Here is a 22,954-nt window from a genome sequence, read left to right as displayed (position 1 = left end):
CAATTTGTCAGAATACATAGCATGGCATTTGACCCCCTCCATCTTTGAAGAACAGCAAATGGAACACGATAAATCCAACATTTTAAGGCATCTTTATGTATTACTTGGACTTTCACTAACCCCTAAAAATCAGCCCAGGACCCACGAATGGCTCGAGAACCACAGTTTGGGAAGCACTGGTCTAAAGTGAAGTTACAAGGGTGTCACGGTGCTACTCAATCTCGCTCCTTGATTGAGGAGGCAATCCTACATCTGACTCTGATGTGTCCAAATTTCCTAGACTATTGGTAATTCTGCAGCAGGTCAAGGCCTTTAAGGAAGATACTCTGTCTGTTTATGGCACTCTTCCAGCTCTTTCTGGCTTGCCTTCAGGCCCCAATGATCTGTGGGGACCTCCAGTCAGGCCCGCGCTGCCGGGACCATCCTCTGCACTGTCTCAGCCCCTTGAACCCATCTTGGGTTCGCACTGACTCCACTGCCGGCTTCCATTCGAGTTCCAAGACCAGCACCAGTTCCTCTTTCATTGATGCTGTTCCCAACGTCCCTATTGTCGACTCTGATGTCCAACCCCAAACTGAATCAGTCTTGACCTCACTGAGGTTGTGCTTTTTGACTCCCCCAGCACATCCTGGTCCCCTACAGCCTGCTTCAGACTATAGATTCCCACTACTACAGAGCCATCCTCTGAAGTTCCATCAGCTTCCTGGTTCCAATTCTAACCAAACTTTATTACCACTTCAAAATGACAATGGTGAAGAGGGGGGGTTGATTTCCCCCCACATTATGATGGTGACAATTTATACACAGATTTACTGGAGAACAGAGAGCTTGGTACTAACCATGATATGGGATTGCTTTCCCCTCGGGCCGCCAGTAGAGGAGAAAGCTTCCTTTGTGGTGGTATTAGACTCGCTTCTGAGGTTCTTGCCCTACTTCTGACCTATATTTGTTAAGATAATTGTCCTTAAAGAACTTTTGCAACCTGGAACTGCTTCCTCTGAACTTTTTTAGGGGGCTGGATTAGTATACGGTGCACACTTGATTAAGTGATGCACCTTTCACTAATAAAGGCAACCCTTATGGGGATTTTAGTGGTCTTTATTAACCATAGAAATCTCTCAAAGTGGTAGCTGTGAAGAGCAGCCATCAGGCTTATCTTGAAGGCGTGTAAAGCAGCTTGTGTGCCACATTTAATCAACAGTGTAGATTAGATGAAAAAGAACCATACAGTACTTTATAAATATAACTCTATTCATTACACACCACAATCACAAAAACATTGGTATATCTCCTACTGGGAGATAGCAACACAATACACAAGAATACTTCAAAATAATCAGGTAAGTAGCACAAATATCCATTGGTCTCCAGGAGGAGACCAAAACATATATTAAGAAAGTGGAATGCGGACTGCAAAGGAGAACGGGACTTGCATCAGAAGACTCAGAGGAGCTGGGGAAACAAGGAACCACCCAGGTTAAGTACCCAGGAACCCCACAGAGGCTGTGTGCAGAATGAAAACATAGCCATGTGCCAAATGAAAGTCAATGGAAAAGACGGGGTTGCACTTTTAAAGAAGGACCCCTCCCAGAGGACCCCGGAGAAACCCTGTGGAGGATGGAAAGTTGGAGAGCCCGTCCACCTGTGGCTGCCCCAGGAACTAAGTTATCTGCACCAGGGAACCCAGTTGCATATGGGTGAAGTGACATGGGAATCTGCCATAGACAATAATGGGAGACTTCGAGGAAAATTCCTCTGGAGAAACTGTGAAGGAGTCCGGTGGAACCCAAGAGTGGATTCTGGAAGTGAAGAACCGGCAAGCAGAAGGGACTGAGTCTATGGCACTCTGAGGTGACCAGAAGACATGGATGCACAATGCCAACCGATGTCGGGAGGTTCAGAAGAGACAATGGCAACCATGTTGATGCAGCTGTGAAGACCAGGCAATGCTGAGGAAGACCAGGAGCAGTGCATGAGTTGTCCCATGTTGGATGTCGGTGTCTAGGTGGTCGGTGTCCGGCGGAAGCACCAACAAGCCTGGTAGCCACAACTGCCGTGGAGAGCGAAAAGATACTGACTATGGACCAGCAAGGTCCAAGGGATTCACCAAGAACAGGAGAGTCAGAGCAGGCCCCAAGCAAGCAGGGGAGCCCACTGGAGCAAAAGAAGACCCTGAGGAGGACCCGTAGGCCGAAGGCACGAAAGTCGCAGGAGAAGCTCAGGCAGCGCACCCAAGATGGAGGCTCACGGTGCAGCGGATGCGGTGAGGACACTGATTTTCGAGGGATGAGGTGCTGGAGGCTGGCGCTTCTTGTAGCCAACAAGCCTTGGCAATGGCAAGTCGACGCGGTGCACAGGGGTTTGGTCCCAGCGGCTCCGACAAAGGATACTGTCCTCAAAATTGCTGAGAAGACAGGGCAGGCCTATAGGGAGCTGCAGTGCCACCATCTGTGTTGCTGGGCCTCGGGAAGTTCGTAGGACAACAGGAGAAGCAGGCTGGTCAGCTTTGTTGCGGTGCTTGCAGATGCAGGGGAGTGACTTCTTCACTCCAAGGGAGATTACTTTGGATTTCCTTGATACCCACTGGCCTACTAGAGAACCTGGATGAAGCACAGACACACACAACGCAGAAGACTTGAAGAACAGCAAGACCAGGAGCAGCAGGAGTCCTCCTTGAAGCAGTCTTGGTTCCAGTCCAAGTCCAAGTGTACAGATGGTCGAAGAGTGTCTTGGTTTCAGAGGTGAGTCTTGAATCTAAGGACCCACCCAAAGGGGAGCCCTTAAGTACCCTAGGAAAAGAGTTGGAACTACTCTGGGGTTCCTCCCAGAGGAGGGACTGAACAGAGGGGAGGCTATTCCCCTGTTCTTTGTCAAGTTTCACCCCAGAGCGGGAACCAAGAGTTTCTGAACTAGCTCAGACTGGAGGATGCAAGAAGGGCAACCAATGTGCCCTTCAAAGCAGTATGGTGGCGCTGGAAAGTGCCCCCACCCCAGCCCAATACACTACGTTCTGTCTGGGAGGTGGTCACACCTCCCTTCAACCGGAAAACTATTGTTCTATCTTCCCCTGCTTAAGCTCAGCTCAACAGGAGGAAGGCAGAATTGTGTCTGTGGTCGACAGCAGCACTAGCTTGCAGGCAGACCCATAAATGCTGTTACAAGACGTACAGGGGGGTCCACTAGGGAGCTCCCCTGTACATGGGATCATACTTCCAGCACTGGAATCGGTGTTGGTGTATGATTCCGACATGTTTGGTACCAAACATGACCAGGTTCTGTGCAGCCATTAAATAGTTAGACTTCTCGTAATGAATGATGTCCACTATATACCTTAAAATGGCTGACCGCACTTACAAAGCCTGGAGAATCAATTCTGGGCGTTTGTAGGGGTGGTCTGCTCATGCAGGGGCACCCTCACACTTTTAACCAAGCACCCTGCCCTCAGGACCAAAGAACCTGCATTAGGGGTGACTTATAGGTTTTAAGTGCAGTGACCTCAGATATAAGGAAACATATCAGTCGTGAGAGGTGCAAGCACCAACTCCCAAATGCTGCAACGATAGGCCTGTAGTCGCGGTTTAAGTGAACTCCCATGGGTGGAATAATACACACTGCAGCCCAAGGGAGACCCCTGGTGTACCTATGGCCTGGGTACCTGAATACCAAATACTAGGGACTTATAAGGGTACACCAGTAGCCAATTGTGGAGGTACCAAAGTACTTACAAGAGCCAGATGCTGGGGTCTTGATTAGCAGGAACCCAGCAAACTAAGTCAACAAGCATTTGCAATGCAATCGATCTCGCCTTTGGGACCTTATATGTATTTAGCTATGCAGCACATTAGCGTGGATGCTGAAACATCTACCGTTCTTTAACATGGTGGGAAAGTAAGCACCAAACTGCTTGACACACCAGGTATAGAAACACATGGGGAGAAATAGTGCCTTTCAGCAGGAAATGGTATTGTCCAAAATTCTGTATTTAAAATAAAAGCAGAGCTTTCGGTGGTCATATCACTGACAATATAAGATTTGAACAATATATTGTTGTCTTCTGGTGCTCGTGGAAGAAAATTTCTACGGACTGGAATCTAGAGAATGCTAAAGTGATTCTGGTATTTTACTGAACTCTGCTGGCCGTTTTCTAACAAGAAAGTTAAATAGAGGCAGTTGACAAAAATGTTTTAAAAACAAAGTCCCTCAACAGAAAGCAATTCTGGTATTTTACTTCCCTCTGCTGGTCGTGTTCTATAAAGACAGTTAAATAGAGGGAGTTGAACAGGAAAAAAAGTCCCTAAGCGGAAGCAGACAAGTCCTAGGGCTGATCTCCAGAGCCCACAAAGTGCATACACATATAAGTATATACCAAAGTATATATACTAAATTATACACTAAAGTATATACAAGCGGTCACGAATGCTCGACCTAAGAAGTAGGGGTAACCATTCTTAAAAGATCCTATCTTCCTACACACTTACTCCAATTAAACGAAGCCCTAACTGACCCTCCGATGGACACTTGGTCTAAGACGTGCCCTTGTTTGCCAGTGAATAGGCAGGTGGCCAGACATCACAGACCATTGTCTAGCATCCCTGATTTCCTTATGTAGTATCCTACTCCTGAGAGTTTGATGTTCTAAGCTTCCACTAGCAAGGTCGTTCCCCACTAGCCCAGAGGCAGGGAGTAAAAAAGGATTGATGTGTTTAGGATACGCTAGCCCAAGTTCTCTCTGCTCTAGATCTGGGTGGCTCATTGGATGCCTTGGACCCGCAGGGCACGTTTTTTTCATGTGCCCATCATACATGTCCACAGATTTTACATGCAGTTCAAGGTTTACAGGAAGTTTTCGGTTTGTCGTACTCTGTTTCAGCCTTACCAGCAATCCTCTGGTGTTTACAAAGCGATGGCAGTGGTTGCTGTCAATCTTCAGAGGTTAGGGATACTGGACGTCTGCCAGTTGAAGATGAGTTTGCCACAGTCACCATAGACCACCTCCAGACGAGATAGTGACTAACCACCTGACATCGTTGAAGTTCTAGATCAATGAGTCAAAGTCACACCTGACTACTTTGCAGATACTTCCCTTTACAGGAGCGGTTCTGGACACAGTGAAGTTCAGGGCTTTTCCTCCATCACAAGTAGTCCCGGACATTTGGGATGTTATCCCGACTTTTCTGCCTTGGTTCTGGACCTGAGTGAGAGCAGCTCTGTGGCGTCTTGGCCTGATGACCTCATGCATCCTACCTTTCAAATTCAGCAAGTGGAAGGTAGACAAGTCCGGGCATCTGACATTCATGCGAAATTCAGGTCGAACCCGCCTGGAGTTTTATATGGGAAGGCAAAGTCATTGCAAGGATAAACAAAGGAGGGCCTGCTGATTAGATTAGCTACACTGCCAAAACCCCTTAGAAGTGTGGCCAATTTAATTATATAGCCTTTATTGAATACAAATGTACAACACACAATAAGTAAAGTTGAAAAACCATTTACAATGCAAATAGCGGGTCAGCCTTCACACGGAAATACACTTCAGGACAGTGAGTCATTCACAATGTTGCGGGTGCTCTCTAAAGGCAACAAGCATTTGCAATGCAATAGGTCTCGCATTGACTTAAGTTTGAGCTATTGGCATTGTAAATGACAATGCCTTTTTTATGATTTGGTTTTTAAAACTTAAATCAAAGGCATTACCGTTTACAATGCCAATCACTTAAACTCACGTAAATGCGAGACCTATTGCATTGCAAATGTTTTTTTTTTTCTCATTTCGCTAAAATAAATGCACCGCTGTAATGCAGTTACCTCGAAATACAATTGTGCACTCTGAGCCAGACCCTTAATCAGGACGGCTCTGTACCTTGTTCTTCTGCAAGGAATTGTTCTGTGTTTATTACTCTGTCCCCCTAGAGAAAATCTAGGCTTATATTGATGAGTACATTCTAAATGAGAACACAAACAGCATAAAGTGAGCTAATGTTCTCAAAGAACTTTCTTTGTAAAATTGACACGGCATACTTTTCGAGAAGTTACCTATGTGAATTTTATGGATTCATTGTTTTTTTTTTTACCAGAATTCATTGGGGTAGTTGAAACCAGCAGGCCACTTCGGAGACTGCGGCGCTGCCCAAACGTGACACATTCAGGGTCTGTCTGGCACAGAAAGAACTCGACAAGGAACGAAAAAAAAGTGACTCCCACACCCCCCATTGGCGATTCAGATACCTAAAAAAAAGCCCACATTTGAAAATCGGGGCATTTTCGCACTTGTATGAATAGAAACCCTGTATAAGTGTTTTGCAGGTTATGGGAGACATGTATTTGTTCTTACTACTGTTTTTTAGGTTTTGCCTGGCGAAAGCTGCGCTCTGCGCAGCTTTTTCGCGCAGGCGAAAACCTGATGAGAACTGTAGTGGGGTTTGGGTCGGCCCTCGTCATTTATTGGCTGGCTCCATAAATGGAGCCTAGCCATTGGACGAGGGGCCTGTCCGTCAATGCCGGACCAGATTCGGGGGCGTTCCCGCGATTCTTTGGCTTTTGCCGACGTCACGCGACGTCAGCCGAAAGCCGGGAACGCCCCCGAATCTGGTCCGGCATTGCCGGCACCCGCCTTTCTGACCTTCTCTTTTTTGAGATAGGGCCCTTTGTCCACTGTCTAATAACTGGCGATGAAAGTGCAGCTCCTATTTCCATGAGTTTAAATGTGATGCGGGGTCGAGTGACGAAGTTAAACCTGCTTTTAAAATTGTAACTCGGGCTCTTAATTAGGGATTAAGGCAGACATCTTGCATTCTGCGGAATCGGTTACTGTACACACAATGTCAGATTTCCCCTGTCAATCACTGGTTTTCTCATGGCTCGCTGATCGCATTTTAAACAGCGATTAAAAGCAGCAGCCATGTAATGAGCTCGCCACCTGGCGCAGCGAGCTTTCTCTGCGTGTCACCCCCGTGAAAAGAGTTCAGCGCCCGCGAGCACAGGGCAGGGGGCGGCGGCATGGCGCCGGGGAGGAGAGGGGCTCGCCTGCCCTGCCGGGGGGCGCGGCTGGGGGTGGCTCTGTCGGGGGTGCCCGCCTTTCACTCCTCCTACGGCTCTTCCCCACTCCTTCCCCGCCCCCGGAGCCCGGACACAGTCAGCGCGGCGGCCGCACTCCACTCGGACCCGACTCCGGCTCCTGCTCCTGGCCCCCTCACCCTACCGAAACGGCTCCAGCAGGTTTCCGGGGCCCAACACCCCCGTCCAGCAGGTAAGAACGGCACCCCGGGAGGGAGGCGGGGAAGCAGCAGAGTGGCCTACTCGAGGCCACGGCTGCGGCCAGGTCCGGCCTTTGTGCCCCTCCAGCCGGGGCCTCAGTTGGGGACGGGGTGAAGCCAGTGAGGATGGGTGGCGATAGCGTCTGGTGCCCATGAGTTTCCCTGCCCCTGTCCCGACCCATAGGAGGCCCGCACCGAAAAGGGCCATTGTGAGGTCTTGCCGCCCGTAACCTGCTGGCTCGGAACTGTGTAGGCTGCTTTGCAGATAGGACGGGGAGTGACAGAGACCACTCCTGCACAGTAGACCTCCGAGGTGAGCCCTGCATTGGCGGACCCGTCTGGCACTGCTTTCCCCACCCCAAGACGCCTGGAAGGGGAGGCCCGACTGGAGCATGAGCGCTGCTCCCTTGGGGCGGCGAGGGCACACCAGAGACTCTCTCTATGCTGCAGGCCTTTTGATCGCAGACCTGCCTGGCTCCGATTCCTCCCCTGATCCGCTTGGGAGTGGGTGCCCTGCTGGAGCACTGGGCAGCCCTGAGCCTGGGTGATTAAGACCGGGGGCTTTCTGTGCCGAAGCAGCTGAGGAGTGCTGGCAGCCCCGCCTGTGCGCGGGGGCCTTCGCTTGCAGACCATGTGAAGCCCAAATCAATCGCCGACTGGATGCTTCACTGTTTGAAGTGAGGAGGGGGCTCGGTGAGCTGTTTCCTCATTGAAGGAGGCCTACTACAGACTGCCACAAGAGCTTTGCCCCGTATTATCTGCAGCACAAACAAGGCTACGGGGTCTCCCCTCTTGGACCGCATGCCCATTGACTCATCTACTAAACACAGTTGCAGGGCACCCTGCTTGGGACTTATGATACTCTGATCACTTTGAACAACCCCCTGGGGTGGTGCGCATGCCTGCCTCTGTCTGCACAACGGAGGGCCAGACACTGCTGTGGGTTCTGCACCTGGCCTCGAAGGACTACTGCAGGCGCTGGGTGCTCTCCACCCCCTCCACCGCTGACTGTATTGATCATCTATTGATATCCTGTGGTTTTCAGCACCCCTGGTGAAGTGGTCCTGCTGTTTGGCTCCTGCTAGCTGGGGCCCCATAATAAACCACCCGATACAGATCGGGTCTGTCGCCCCTCGACCCCTCCACTTACTGTTCCAGACCAACAACTATCCCCCCCTCCACTGGCTCCCCGGGCTCGAAGGGCCCACTTGATGACCTCGCCTGATTCACCTGTCTGTTGCAACCGGAGCACTTATCACCCTGTGCAAGTCATTCTAGCCCAAGAGGCTGAATAGAGTTGCTGTCTTTCTAGCCCTGCTGGCTCACTATTGGAAAACCGGTCCCCAAGACTGTTGAGGGCCACCATAGAGTACTTCACAGGCCCGAGAGATTAATCCCACACTACAACCCGTACACACGAAAATCCGACTGCCCGTCTTAGGACCTTAGCCGAGCGCAGCAGCACCACCACCATAGGCTTGGGGCTCGGAGCCGCACCATGGTGGACCTGGGCGGCTGCCCCAGGAGACACCTCTACGAGCCCCTGCCGCCCCCCGCCCTGCTCTGCTGGGCCCTGCTGCTGCTCTGCGCCCCGGAGAGCTCCGCGCTGGCAGACTTCTCAGTTAAGACCCTCTCTGCTTCCCAGCCTGTCCTCTCCCAGCCTGCCCTCTCGCAGCCAGCCCTCTCGCAGCCTGCCCTCTCGCAGCCTGCCCTCTCGCAGCCTGCCCTCTCGCAGCCTGCCCTCTCGCAGCCTGCCCTCTCGCAGCCTGCCCTCTCGCAGCCTGCCCTCTCGCAGCCTGCCCCCTCCCAGCCTGCCCTCTCCCAGCCTGCCCTCTCCCAGCCTGCCCTCTCCCAGCCTGCCCACTCCCAGCCTGCCCTCTCCCAGCCTGTCCCCTCCCAGCCTGTCCCCTCCCTGCCCTTTCCCAGCCTGTCCTCTTCCAGCCTGCCCTCTCCCAGCCTGTCCCTTCCATGACCTTTCCCAGCCTGTCCTCTCCCAGCTTGTCCACTTCCAGCCTGCCCTCTCCCAACCTGCCCTCTCCCAGCGTGTCCCCTCCCTGCCCTCTCCCAGCCTGCCCTCTCCCAGCCTGTCCCCTCCCTGCCCTCTCCCAGCCTGTCCTCTCCCTGCCTGTTGTCGTGTCCCGGCGGCAGCAGGCAGCAGGCAAGAGCGTGCACTGCGTCCCCGAAGTAACAGCCCTAAAGCAAGCAAGAAGTACGCCCCCTCCCACCAATCCCTGTTAGGTAGTGGAAACTGTCCAAACTGGGGTGCAGACAGCCCCTCTCACCTTTCAGCCTGGTACCACTGCACCAGCCGCACTACTTCCCTACTGACCATTCTCCACTTCAGCCCCGTCTAAATTACAATTCCTGCTTGTGACCTTTTTGCCTGCTTGTGCTCGTTTTCGTGACCCTGTTGCCTGCTTGTGCCTCCGTGTGCCCCTGTTGCCTGCTTGTGCCTCAGTTTTCGTGCCCCTGTCGCCTGCTTGTGCCTCAGTTTTCGTGCCCCTGTCGCCTGCTTGTGCCTCTGTGTGCCCCTGTCGCCTACTTGTGCCTCTGTGTGCCCCTGTTGCCTGCTTGTGCCTCCGTGTGCCCCTGTTGCCTGCTTGTGCCTCCGTGTGCCCCTGTTGCCTGCTTGTGCCTCCGTTTTCGTTTTCGTGCCCCTGTTGCCTGCTTGTGCCTCCGTGTGCCCCTGTTGCCTGCTTGTGCCTCCGTGTGCCCCTGTTGCCTGCTTGTGCCTCCGTGTGCCCCTGTTGCCTGCTTGTGCTGTGTGGGTGTGTGTGGAAGGCTCTGTGTGGGTGTGTGGAGGGCTCTGTGTGGCTGTGTGTGTGGGGGGCTTTGTGTGGCTGTGTGTGTGGGGGGCTCTGTGTGGCTGTGTGTGTGGGGGGCTCTGTGTGGCTGTGTGTGTGGGGGGCTCTGTGTGGCTGTGTGTGTGGGGGGCTCTGTGTGGCTGTGTGTGCGGGGGGGGCTCTGTGTGGGTGTGTGTGGGGGGCTCTGTGTGTGTTTGTGTGTGTCATTTGCTAGAGATAAAGCTAGTGGCATTGTAAATGACAATGCCAATTATTTATGTTTTAAAAAAACATAAATAAAAATAATGTCAAGAGCAATGCCAATAGCTCTAACTTTAACAAAGGCAAAACCATTGCATTGTAAATGCTTGTTTGTAGTAATGTAGGCGAAATCAGCAGTAAAAAAAACAAGCTCAGTATCCGGCCTGTGAGGAGTGGGAGGGCGGGGGTTGCTTCCCATTCTTAGGTTTCGTTTTGAGGATCGAGTCCTTACTTTCACTTTCTGCCTTCCGGGACGTATATGCGCGTGGGGGGCGGGAGCAGGGCTGGCTGGTGACCAATGGCCCCATTACATTTGTCGGGAGAGGAACAACACATGCGCAATCGCCGCAATGAGCTCACACCAGGGCAATAAAAAATGCGCGTTAGAGAGTGAGGTGTGTGTGTGGTATGATCATGCATTAGGCCAGGGGCACGCATAGCCAAGTGAGTGAAGACAAAGCTGTTGTGATTACATGTTACAAAAGCCACGTCGCCACGCTCAGGTCAGGACTGTCCGACCGAAGAAGTCCGTCACTGGCGAGGCCCAGGTATTTACTATTTGCCATAATTTAATTAAATTGCCCGGCCCCTACCTGGCTAGCCTTGCGCTGCCCCCCTGAGGCTCAGCCCCCCTGCCTGCCTTCTGAACATCCTCGCGCCGCCCTAAATCTGAGCTGCTGCCTCAGGCCAGGCCAAGCCCAGCAGCAGGCCCGGCCGGCCCTGAGTGAGTCTGTCTCCTCTGCGTCGTCACGGTTTGAGTTTGACCAGGATAGGCAGGAGCCAGGAGTGGTTCGGGTGGGGTGGGGGCGAGCGCGAGGAGGATTGACAACACTGCATGCCCAGGGTGCCAGTCTTCACGTTCAAAGTTCCCGGAAGTTGCGTTTGGCTTTAGAAGAGCTCATCTCTGAACTGAAGTCCAACAGTAGCAGAGATTACGATGTCAGGCTAGTAGGCTACCTTCGACTGCAGCACAACACACAAGCTTTCTCCACCTGAGTGCAGCACCTAATGTTCTCATATGACCTCCAACTGCATCACAAGTCACAATTTTATTCAAGCTGGTTCAGCGGCCAAATTGCCTTCAGCTGCTGCAGAGCCCCTATTGTCCATAAACTCAACTAAAGACCACAGCGCAGCCCTCGACAATAGACTTGCCCTCCCCAAGTAAACCTTTTGCAGAACTCTCTTGAGATGCCCCTGCTACAGCAGAGCCCTGTAAATGTCGACTCTTCAGCTTCAGCAGAGCCCCCCAAACTACAGAATCCCTATCCCTCCCCAGACACCCCCTGCTCCCCAAGGCCTCCAGCTGCAGCACAGAACCCGCTTCCGAGCCGAAATCCGGTGCGTTCCATCACATCGTGACTTAAGCTGCAGGAGAGCCCCCCCCAGGCATTCTGTTAGTTGCACGTGAAAGAAACCCGGAGCCGGAGACCAACTCCAAGCTCTCGTGGAGGACAGGTGAGAATCACTGCCTGGTGCTCACCGGAGGAGTCAGCTGTGTGAGTGGAAATGCACGTACAATAACCTGCAAAGCCAAGCTAATAAACCAACCTCACTGCAGAGCTATGTTGGCCCCACAGCAGGGTTCTAAGCGGGATGAAAAAGCTGGGGGGGGGGGGGGGTCGCTCAAAGGGGCGTGGACAATCTAATTAAGGGCATGGCTTAAAAACATGTAAACTAAAAATCTGTGTTTAGCACAGTGTACCGCCCGACTTGTATTTTGCTGTTTCTGTCAGTGCATCCAGATATGACACAATAAGTAACATTATACCTACAAGTCTGGATTATTGGCTTTGTCAATGGTTGTTAGTTGCATAAGATTAATAAGCAGCAAATATGGCTTGTATTTAATATTGAAAACACTTCCACTTAAAGCCCAGGTGACCCACGACATTGTTGCTGCTTCTGAGTTTCAAAAAGAGAAGGGAATTCCAGAGAGAAAATGAACCTCTTTGAGTGATTCCTATGACGCTCACCTGGCATGATGTCATGCCATAACTTCTCCACTAATGCGAAGTGAGCAGCATGAGCAGAGCACATGATGTGCCTGCTGTCACTCCAGTCTGAAAAAAAAACGAACCGCCTGTGCTAGGGCACAAAACAGTACCCCATAGAGACCCATTTCCAGGCCTCCTTTAAAAAACTGCCGGTGCTCAGTACCAGTGAGACCCAGCCCATTTAAAGCCCTGGCCCAGAGACAAGTTACCACTGCCTACCTCAAATAACTCAGCAAAATATCTAAATCGTTGTGTGTGTGTGTGTGTGAATGTCACCAGACATAAAACAGCTCCGTGATGTAAGTTGATATTTCCGAGATGTTACAATTATACCATCGGCATAAAATGATAAATGAACCTGTAGTTCTGTAAAATCAATGGATCCGGCACTGGGTGTACGCTCTGCGGCGGAGTAACACTCTTCACGCATTCGGTCTTTTCTAGGACCACATACGTTGCTGTACACACGGCTGTAATCCACTGCACAGGTCAGGAGGCTTTCCACCTTGGTAGTGTGGGCCCCACATTCTATGCAGCCCAGTCCGAAGGTCTTTGCTCTGCAAGTCTTCATCCACTACCAGGAAGTCACGATCTCTGCACTTGGTTTACATTCTGCATGGGTTAACACTGTGGTCACATCCTGGGATGCCCAGTTTCAGGTTTTGTTTTGCACAATCACTCATTCGAAGCAACCCGGTCCCAAATACCAAGCTGCATAGTCCCACATTTCGCAGTAAGCAGTCTACCATTCTACCATTCTATGTAACTAGGTCCCTCTTCTGTGATACATAGTTCGCTATTCTCCTGCCCAATGTGCTACCCAGTCCCACACTCTGCGCCTGTGTTATCCAATGGGCAGAGATGCACAGAAAGACACTTAATGCACAGCCACATCCTACGTAGCTTATTCTTTCTTCCGAGGGGCCAAAGACCACATTCTGCACTGCCCAGACTAGTCCAATGTACTTGTCTGTCCAGTCCCACATTCTTCGACGTGCAGTTTCACTCTCAGACTAGCCAGCCACACACGCTAGGTTGCATAGAATTTACATTATTCACAGGTGTAACATTTTGCCCTCCCAGACCCATATGTCGTACTACTACATCACACCTTGCACATGGCCTAGTCTAGTGTTTTGTGCTGCGGTCCCGCGCTCTGTGCAGTCCATTCCTCTGTACTGCAATGCACAATGCAATGTGCTGCATAGTGCAGTGCCACTTGTTTCTTTATGCAGTGCCCTCTCTCTGACCTGAATAGACTCGTATTCTGCATTGAGCATTCACATTCAAACAGCTGTCCCATTCTCCTAACACGCGTACTCTACGCGTTGTCTCTTTGTGCACCAACGCTTGTCAATCAGTGTACATTACATACAAGCATTACGAGAAAGAACAGATTCCTTTAAAATAGACCAGGCTATTGATATGCCATGGGTGAAGTTCCCTCTCACATTTGCTTGGTTTTGTGCCCACGAGAACACTTTGGTGTGCAGTGTACCATGTTACGCTTTGTTCTGTGTGCCACTGTGATTGTTGTATTTCATTGTACTGTGCACTTCACTGCCTGTGTGTGCAATCATAATCATATAGTCCCACTGCTAACATATTTCCATCTCCCCTGCCCTGCCTGCCCCTTGTCCTGTATGTTGAGAGTGTTTCCCACTTTCTGACTAGAACTTACAGAAAGATGATATAGAGGCAGTTCATTTAAATATTGGAGGTTTCATAGCAAAATATGCAAGATTTCTGGGTGGTAGGGCAAAGTGGTACATGGTCGGCCGAGCCGCCGGGGGGCCCCTCCATGTGCTTTGCAGGGGGGCCCCCTCAAATTTCGTTACGCCACTGGTGTGTGTGTGCGCCTGCCTGCGTGTGTGTGTGCGCATGTGTGTGTGTATGTTTGAGACAGCCTGTATAAAACAATGAAAGTATTATGTAGCTAAGTTTCATGTATTTAGTTTTTCATGTATGTGTTTATGGCATGCAGCCATGTTGCAGGAAACACTTCAAAATGCGAACAGAACTGCGACAAGAATCTGCTGCATCACTAAAAAAAATTACGGACTCTGTAACTTAACACTGCTACATGGAAAGGCTGGTGTTTTGTAGGCCATGTGTACTTTCTAGTGTAGTTGATTTGGAGTCAGATGTAGCTTATGATGCTAGATAGAACTGATGTTAACTAATTAAGTTCTTAGGCGTTGCACGTTTGGTCTATAGGTGGAAATATCGGTTTTGGTGGCAATTTGAATTTTCACATATGGTACATGGAGGTTGATTGTGCTTCATATAAGTGTGCACTGTATCCGAAAACATTAAATAACTAAACGTGGCATGTGGCCATGTTGCAGGAAAACACGTTATTTATAAGCAGCCTGTGTAAAAGAACGAAACTATTATGGCGCTATGTTTAATGTATTTATTTATGTTTCTGTAACATATAGCATAAACTTTCCCTAAAGGGTGTCTGAGCACTTCACAATACGAACATAATTGACACAAGAATCTGTTGTGCTACGAACATTTTTACTGACTTTGTAAGCTAACACTGCTAGATGGGGAGGCTGGTGTTTTGGAGGCCATTTGTACTTTCTGTTGTAGCTGATTTGGGGATAGATGTAGTTTATGATGCTAGATAGAACGTGTGTCAGCTAATTGAGCTCCTGGACGTTGCAGCTTTGGTCTTTAGGTGGAAATATTGCTGTTTATAGGTGGAAATATCGTTTTTGGTGGCAATTTGAATTTTCACATATGTTACATGGAGGTTGATTGTGCTTCCTATAAGTGTTGCACTGTATCCGAAAGCATTAAATAACTAAACGTGGCATGTGGCCATGTTGCAGGAAAACACGTTATTTATAAGCAGCATGTGTAAAAGAACAAAACTATTATGGCGCTATGTTTAGTGCGGGGCGCTGTAGAGTGCGGGGCGCTGTAGAGTGCGGGGCGCTGTAGAGTGCGGTGCGCTGTAGAGAGCGGTGCGCTGTAGAGATCGGTGCGTTGTAGAGCGCGGGGCGCTGTAGAGTGCGGTGCGCTGTAGAGGTCGGTGCGCTGTAGAGTGCGGGGCGCTGTAGAGTGCGGGGCGCTGTAGAGTGCACGGCACTGCGGGGCGCTGTAGAGTGCGGGGCGCTGTAGAGCACGGGGCGCTGCAGAGTACGCTGTAGAGGTCGGTGCGCTGTAGAGTGCAGGGTACTGCGGGGCGCTGTCGAGTGCGGGGCGCTGTCGAGTGCGGGGCGCTGTCGAGTGCGGGGCGCTGTCGAGTGCGGTGCGCTGTAGAGGTCGGTGCGCTGTAGAGTGCGGGGCGCTGTAGAGTGCAGGGCACTGCGGGGCGCTGTAGAGAGCGGGGCGCTGTAGAGTGCGGGGCGCTATAGAGCACGGGGCGCTGCAGAGTACGCTGTAGAGGTCGGTGCGCTGTAGAGGTCGGTGCGCTGTAGAGTGCAGGGTACTGCGGGGCGCTGTCGAGTGCGGGGCGCTGTCAAGTGCGGGGCGCTGTCGAGTGCGGGGCGCTGTCGAGGGTCGGACGCTGTAGAGTGCATGGCACTGCGGGCGCTGTAGAGCGCGGGGCGCTGTAGAGTGCGGGGCGCTGTAGAGTGCGGGGCGCTGGAGAGTGCGGGGAGCTGCAGAGTGCGCTGTAGAGTGCGGTGCGCTGTAGAGTGTGCTGCGGTGCGCTGTAGAGGTAGGTGCGCTGTCGAGTGCGGGACGCTGTCGAGCGCGGGACGCTGTAGAGTGCATGGCGCTACGGGCGCTGTAGAGCGCGGTGCGCTGTAGAGCGTGGTGCGCTGTAGAGTGCGGGGCGCTGTAGAGTGCAGGGCACTGCGGGGCGCTGTAGAGCGTGGTGCGCTGTAGAGTGCGGGGCGCTGTAGAGTGCAGGGCGCTGCAGGGCGCTGTAGAGTGCGGGGCGCTGTAGAGTGCGGGGCGCTGTAGAGTGTGGGGCGCTGTAGAGTGTGGGGCGCTGCGGTGCGCTGTAGAGTGCGGTGCGCTGTAGAGTGCGGTGCACTGTAGAGTGCAGGGCGCTGCGGGGCGCTGTAGAGTGCGGGGCGCTGTAGAGCGCGGGGCGCTGTAGAGTGCAGTGCTATGTGATGTAGAATACTGTGTGCAGTAGAGTGCTGTACATTGTAGAGTGCTGTATGCCGCAGAGCGTTGTGTGCTGTAGAATGGTGTGTGCTGTAGAATGGTGTGTGCTGTAGAATGGTGTGTGTTGTAAAATAGTGTGTGCTGCACTGCCCCTGAACCAGTAAGAACAAAAACGAAACTTTAAAACTGCAACAAAGTAGCACACTGTAGAAGCTGTGTGTAAAACTGAAACTGACATGCTGTTCACAGTTGACGCGCGCGACCTAATCCAAGTCAAGAGCTGCGCGTTCACATCGCTTGTCTGCTGTCTGTTCCCCTCGAGTCCTTGAAAGCCAGAATGATTACAATAGTCTCGCTTTGCGACAGCAGGCCTTTGGCCTGCAATCGCAGGGCGAGACCTAAAAAGGGAATACTCTTTACTGTCAGAAATCAATAGTAGGCTTAGCTTTTGTGACTTGTCTGGGTCTGCAATGTATAAAGAACCCCACACTTTGACACAGTGGAAAAGAAGAACCACACAAGGGGCCTGCTAGTCAGATGATGGCTTTCTACACAACCAACAACTAAAATAAACAACAGCAAAAGCTAGCACATAGATAACACCTAGACAGTCAAACGAGACACGGTAGAAGGAAATGAACAAAATAAATCAATGTCAAATTGTAAATGGATTGGAAGGCCTGGAACGAACAGCGAACACAAACAGTAAAACTTCTGAACTGACAATCTCTCACATAGGCTCTTATTATTTAAAACCGTCACTATCTACTTCAGATCTGGTGGGGGACATGTCCAGTCACTTAACCATAGACAAAGGCAAAATCGCAAATCTGAAAAGCTCAAGCAGGAGATTCGGTGCTCCGGCCCCAATGATTAACCATGGATGCTCTCAAATTTGACCAAGCATTTTAAGAATCCCGATTGCAGCACTGTTTACATCTATCATTCCACTCCCAGATATCCCTGACTCTTGAAAAGGATTGGTTATGAATCTACTGTATAAAAGGGTTCCTTACGTGATCCATCCAGTTTTCGGATGACAGCGCTTCTATACATAGAGGAAAATGTACACCAAGTTGCTATTACACGAGTTGCAGAATTGAGTGAACAAGCCAGGGTGTGATACAATGGACAATGTATGAGTATTATTTAGGATGGAAGAATCTGCAAAACAAGTACAAGCAAATACGTAGGTATCGCCTTTCACACACACGCCTCTGGCAATCCCTTTGGTTCATGTTGTACAGCATCGGCAAAAATGCAGTTGCTGTACAGCATGAACAAAAGAAAGAAGATAAAAGAGTACATCTGTAGGGGTTTAATGCATCATGATGCATGTGTGTGTAATGCAGAAGTCATTTTTAAGGAACCGACATGGATCAGTCAATTACAAAAATCTAAAAACGAAATAGTCGAAATTTGTTTTTTATTTCACAAAGCAGAAGGACAGACAGCAATTCGCTTCTTGGGCCTCCCAAAAATAAAAAGCTAAAATTAGTGAGAGGCAAAAGAGGAGCAGGATGGGATAGCAAGCTGTAAGAAGGGAAAGGAAGCACCTGAGAGAGAGAGTAACAAGGAGGGCAGGGGAGACAAAACGGAGAGAACAACACTGGGCAAAGGAAGAAACATACAGGTGAGAGCAACATAGAATGAAGGGAGCAGACAAGTGGGAGACCGAGCAAGAGGGAGCATGTGGGACAAGCACAAAGACAAGAGAGAATAAGACAGAGCACAGGGGAGAGAAGCACACAGAATAGAAAGCTGGAAAACACATGCACTCCCAAGGAATAATTAAGCAAACAGAAAAAAATGCTATCTAAGAGTTAGCAAAGGAAGAACACAACTAAGGAGGCTAGTATTCAGGGTAGGGACAGCTATCACATTAGAAGCAAGCAAATAAGAGTGACAAAAAGCCAATCAATGGTAAGCAATGGATGAGCTATAAGACCACTGTAAATTCTTGTTAAGCCAGCAATAGTGCTTTTGCAGCTAGACAGCTTGTGCTGTCTGGCAGGCTTGACCTAAAAAGGAGGGAATGAGGCAATTGGTATGCCTCTTAGATTACTCCCTGCTGTTCAACAGAGTAAACAGAGGTATTCTACTGGTCAAAGTTAACAAAACAAGGTATACGATGGGTCCCGTCAAGCACTTTACAAGGATCATGGTAAAAATTCAAGGCAGAACTTATGCCCGCCCAGGCTAGAGGTAAGGCACTTTGGCATCTGCAGTATGTAGGCAATATTATAACAATAGACTTAGCTCCAGTTGGGCTGCAACACTCATTGAAAATCCTTGCTAGATACAACCATCAGAATCAGCAATACAACAAAGATAATGGTCCTTGGTAGATGGAGGTCAAATTATACATGGCATACTATAAACAAGTTGAGGTAGCACAATCATATGAATGTCCAGGGGTCACTATGGACTTGAGTGTGTATATATGAAGTCCAGTTCAGCAAACTGAAATCTAAAACAGCCTTGTTAAAATCTGCTCTTTGTCTTATGGTCAATTACCAGCTCCTACAATAGACCCGGTCCTCAAGTAAATAAAAACAAAAGGTATCCCTTTGTTACTATACGGAGCAACAGCATTCCCAGGCTCCGTGAGTAGTGCTGGTCAGTGCGGGTTGATTTTTCTTGACAGTGAGGTTCTGTAGACACTTGGGCTTACAGGGGTGAAGGCAGGAGGCACAGGACTGGCCACTTTCTCCAACCTACCTTAAGTCTGTGGAGACCTGGGTGAGGCGGAAAAAACGCAGGTGAGACCATGAATCGCCGTTCCTCTCCACCGTGCATGCGTCTCTAGAGACCTGGGTGAGGAGGCAGAACAAATGGAAAGCGAACCTTTCCTCTTATGTCACAACAGTGATTAACCAGTTTGTTACCCACTGTTGTGACATCACAGCGGTGAATAACTGGATTTCAATAATGTTGTATACGATCTAGGCTTCCTATAGAAGCCATATACAACAAAAGTTTTTATTACCGGCACAGTAAAGTTTCACTTACAGAATGACAACATTACCATAGGAGGTACTTTCTGCTAAAATTAAAAAAATACATCTCAGAAAATCCTAGATATTTCAGCTCATTGCCCCAGTGCATCTATATGGCCAAGGACATGGATGTGTAACTATACATTTTTTTTTTACATCTTAAAGTGATTTCAAAGACCTGGTGTTACCTCTGCTCAGGTCTAAAAGTCATATAAGTATATACTTTAATTTCATAAAATGTACTGATATCCTCCCTGAGAAAATCTGAATCTGAAAAGACGGAAACAATGATGTTCGAATGAAGCTTTAGACTTAATTGTTTCAGAATTCTAAGCAACTGGATGCCAGATGTGTGTATTCTGGTCATTAAAAGCAGTGCTGTATATGGGCAGGTACTCGGCAACTTTACTTCTTTAAACTGAAAGGGATAGTTCCTGCACTCCTCAGCACTGCTCCAATGCTTCTAATGGGAGAACATCGATGCTTCTCAGTAGCAAAGAGGTGCTCTGGGTCAAGGAGTAACCATACTTCCATATTTCGGTTTCAAGCACTAAATAAAAAGCTAAATAAATACACACACAAATAAGGCCGTCTCTTTAGCTCCTTTATCCTCTTTGTGTTACCCATTGTTGCATATGTGGCTCAAAGCGATGTGTAACATTACTGAAGGTTTCCACTAGAAGGGCGACTGACTACTCTGGAAGACCTGAACTCTGGCTGGCTGCCTGCCAGGGTGTGCTCACGAATAACTACGTGCAGATCCAGGGTCTAAGAACTGCACTTCTATCATGCCAGGGGTCCGAGCCCCAGCAGGCGCCAAGCAACACACGAAAAACACAACTCTGGAAGGCTGTGTCCATATTTGATGGCCTGAGCATTGTGCTCCTAAAAAAGCTGCAAACATCTGCCCTGTCTGCACATATCTGCTCATGAGCCGTGCACCCACGTTTACATACATGCACTAAGCGCACGACGAGAGCCGCTCCTTCGGTGTAAACTGGGTTGAAAAACAATTGATTTCTGTTTTATTTTCCCAATACGACGAATCATAAAACACGTAAAACTATTTGAAAAACACTGCGTTCATTTTAAATTTGAAAATAAGTAAAGAATAGCTACATGAGAAGGGTGTGATATGTGTGATGCAGGCCACTCATTTACCCAGACTTTCGATTATCATTGCATCTGTTTTCCACAGCCAGTTAACATTTTGAATTCATCTGTAGTGTGCACCAACAGTCCTGCTCCACTCCAAGTGCAGGAAAGCACCTCGGTCATTGCTCAGGCCCCTGCTATAAGACACAGTGGCCTGCCCACTGCCGCACACCTGCAGGCCTGCTATTACCACCATGCATCGCGCGCCGTGTTAAAAAGGTAACACGGGACAGGTGTGACGCAATATTTGAGAAAATTCAACTCCGGTGTATATTCATCGAGTATAATCAGCAGCAATACACTGGTTTACTTTCGCCCGCTCTTTCATGACGTGCCAAGATAAATAAAACATTCCCTTTGACACACATTAAAAAGATGCTGTGCGAAACCTCTCATCAAAGCGTGAGTTGTCGGTTTCTTTTTAGCGCTCACGTTAGTTTCCAGCTGCGGAAAGCACGGTTTGAAAAATGACGCAGCAGTCGCGCGCCTCTCCCCACATCTTATGCTAGTCTCATTAGGCCGCATCTGCGCGTGGCTGCGCTACTCACGTCGGGGATGAAGCCAATCTCATTCAGGTGGTTACTCAGCTCCGGGTCATGGAACGCAATCATCTGGGAGAAGACGGTCAGATACTCTGCAACGACAACGGCGACAGCAGCATTAGGGACAGCCGCGCCCAACGGGAAGAAAAACAATTGCACAATGTGTATCCACTAAAGTGAACCCACAAACGCACGCACGCTCCCCCAAACACATGCACCACGCTTCGTCGCGGACTCAATCACTGCGCGCGCTCTGTACTTGGCTGCTTGACGCATGGACTGACAAGCGAAAAGCACTGGCAACTCTAGAACTGCTTTCTAGGGGGGCACGGATACAACTATTGGGGCTATCAATCAATAAAGAGGTCCTACCCGCCTAGAAATGTTTTCACATAGGATTAAATCCCACTAAAACAGATCCAGATCACACTCTATATTTTGTTTAGCATATTGCTTATTACTTATTTTTTTATATTTTGTTTAACTGTTTGTTGCAGACCATTTTTAGAAGTTTTTTCTGTTGGGGTTACCTACAAGGGGAAATCGTGATGATTGTGCAATATATATATATACACACACACACACACAAACATATATGTATATATCTCAAAACTGCTCTTTCAGGCAAGGAAGCATGGAACCCTGGGTAGAGCCCAAGTTTTAGGTGGAGACAATGCTTAATTTGTAAGAGTGCAGGTGCCCAAAGCTCTGCTCAGAAGTTTGCGGATGGGACTATTAAATGTTGGTGCATCGAATACCAGAGCTGGTTAGTCTTGAATCCACCTCAGTTCTCTTTAATTCACAATCAGACACTGCCCGCCGCATTATATCCGTCTTACTTAAAACCATGCATTCTCCCTTTGTGAAATTTTTTTCCGCCTTTCACTTCCTCCTTCTTTTCTCTTAGTGTGATTTTTCCTTTCATGGTCATGGTCATGATCAATGTCTGAGGAGGAAAACTTAATAGTGGTCTCTAAAAACAAGTGCCAGTGAGCCCCACAGGCAACCACTGGCTAAAACCAAGAACTGGGTTGACAGAGTTCCCTGTAATGGAATACTCTACTACACAACCAACACTATTAATCAGGTAACCTCAAATGTCCTTTTTTACAAGAAATTTTAAGCACAGGATTAGCACAGTGCCATCCAGGCTGAACTAGAAAGTGACAAAGCATTTCACTATTTTTTCAGCAAAGTCTTTAAGCAAAGGATTAAGTAGTGCCGTCCATGCCAAGTTGAAAAACGACAAACATCTTTTTACCACACCAGGATCAATATTACAGGTTGAATTAGTAAAATTTCATCCAAGTCAACCTGGAATGTCAAGTCAAGATTTTATTAATGTTTACACACTTGTAGTTAAACCATAATAAAATAATAAACATAATAGAAAATACCTTAAAATGACCCAAACCCCCACCAACTGAAACAATACAATTCCACAAACCATAAAGTCTGCCATAAACATTGGTCTTACATGCACTTGAGACACTATATAACGCTCAGTCCTCAGCCTTTACACATGTCATCAAGTTCCCATCATGTCTTAAAATTGCAGTCATTGCCAAAAGAGCTATTGTCGACAAAACAACAATATAAAATCCCTGATTTCTCCATCATCTTTTGCCCTAGGGCCCACAAGCTGAAACAATAATCGACTGTAGAATGCCCATGCTTGAAACCGCCTTGCTCCATAGAGACCATATCATTGCAGACAATCCAATTCTTAAGAGAAAGGATGATTACCTTTGAGTACAATTTAGTACCCACATCAAGAAGGGTTATCAAGTAAAAATTAATTGGGACATCTGTCTCCCTTTTTGTGTAGCTGTTTAATTATTGCAACCTTCCAGCTCGTTGGGAATACACCAGACTTTGTTATTGCTACAAAGACTT

General features: G+C 49.0%; 1 protein-coding gene across 5 annotated transcripts in view; it reads right to left on the bottom strand.

Moving 5' to 3' along the window:
* The window catches only part of TBCK (TBC1 domain containing kinase), a 1,465,497-nt gene that overhangs the window by 752,423 nt on the left and 690,120 nt on the right, over window positions 1–22,954 (bottom strand). For all 5 annotated transcript variants that reach the window (XM_078676605.1, XM_078676609.1, XM_078676607.1 and 2 more), the window contains one exon: window positions 21,065–21,150. In XM_078676605.1, coding sequence (XP_078532731.1) covers window positions 21,065–21,150 — 86 coding nt within the window. The remainder of the gene's footprint in view (window positions 1–21,064; window positions 21,151–22,954) is intronic.

Source organism: Lissotriton helveticus, chromosome 2_1, assembly GCF_964261635.1.
Source record: "Lissotriton helveticus chromosome 2_1, aLisHel1.1, whole genome shotgun sequence".
Lineage (NCBI taxonomy): Eukaryota > Metazoa > Chordata > Amphibia > Caudata > Salamandridae > Lissotriton > Lissotriton helveticus.
This window is presented reverse-complemented; position numbering and strand designations above follow the sequence as displayed.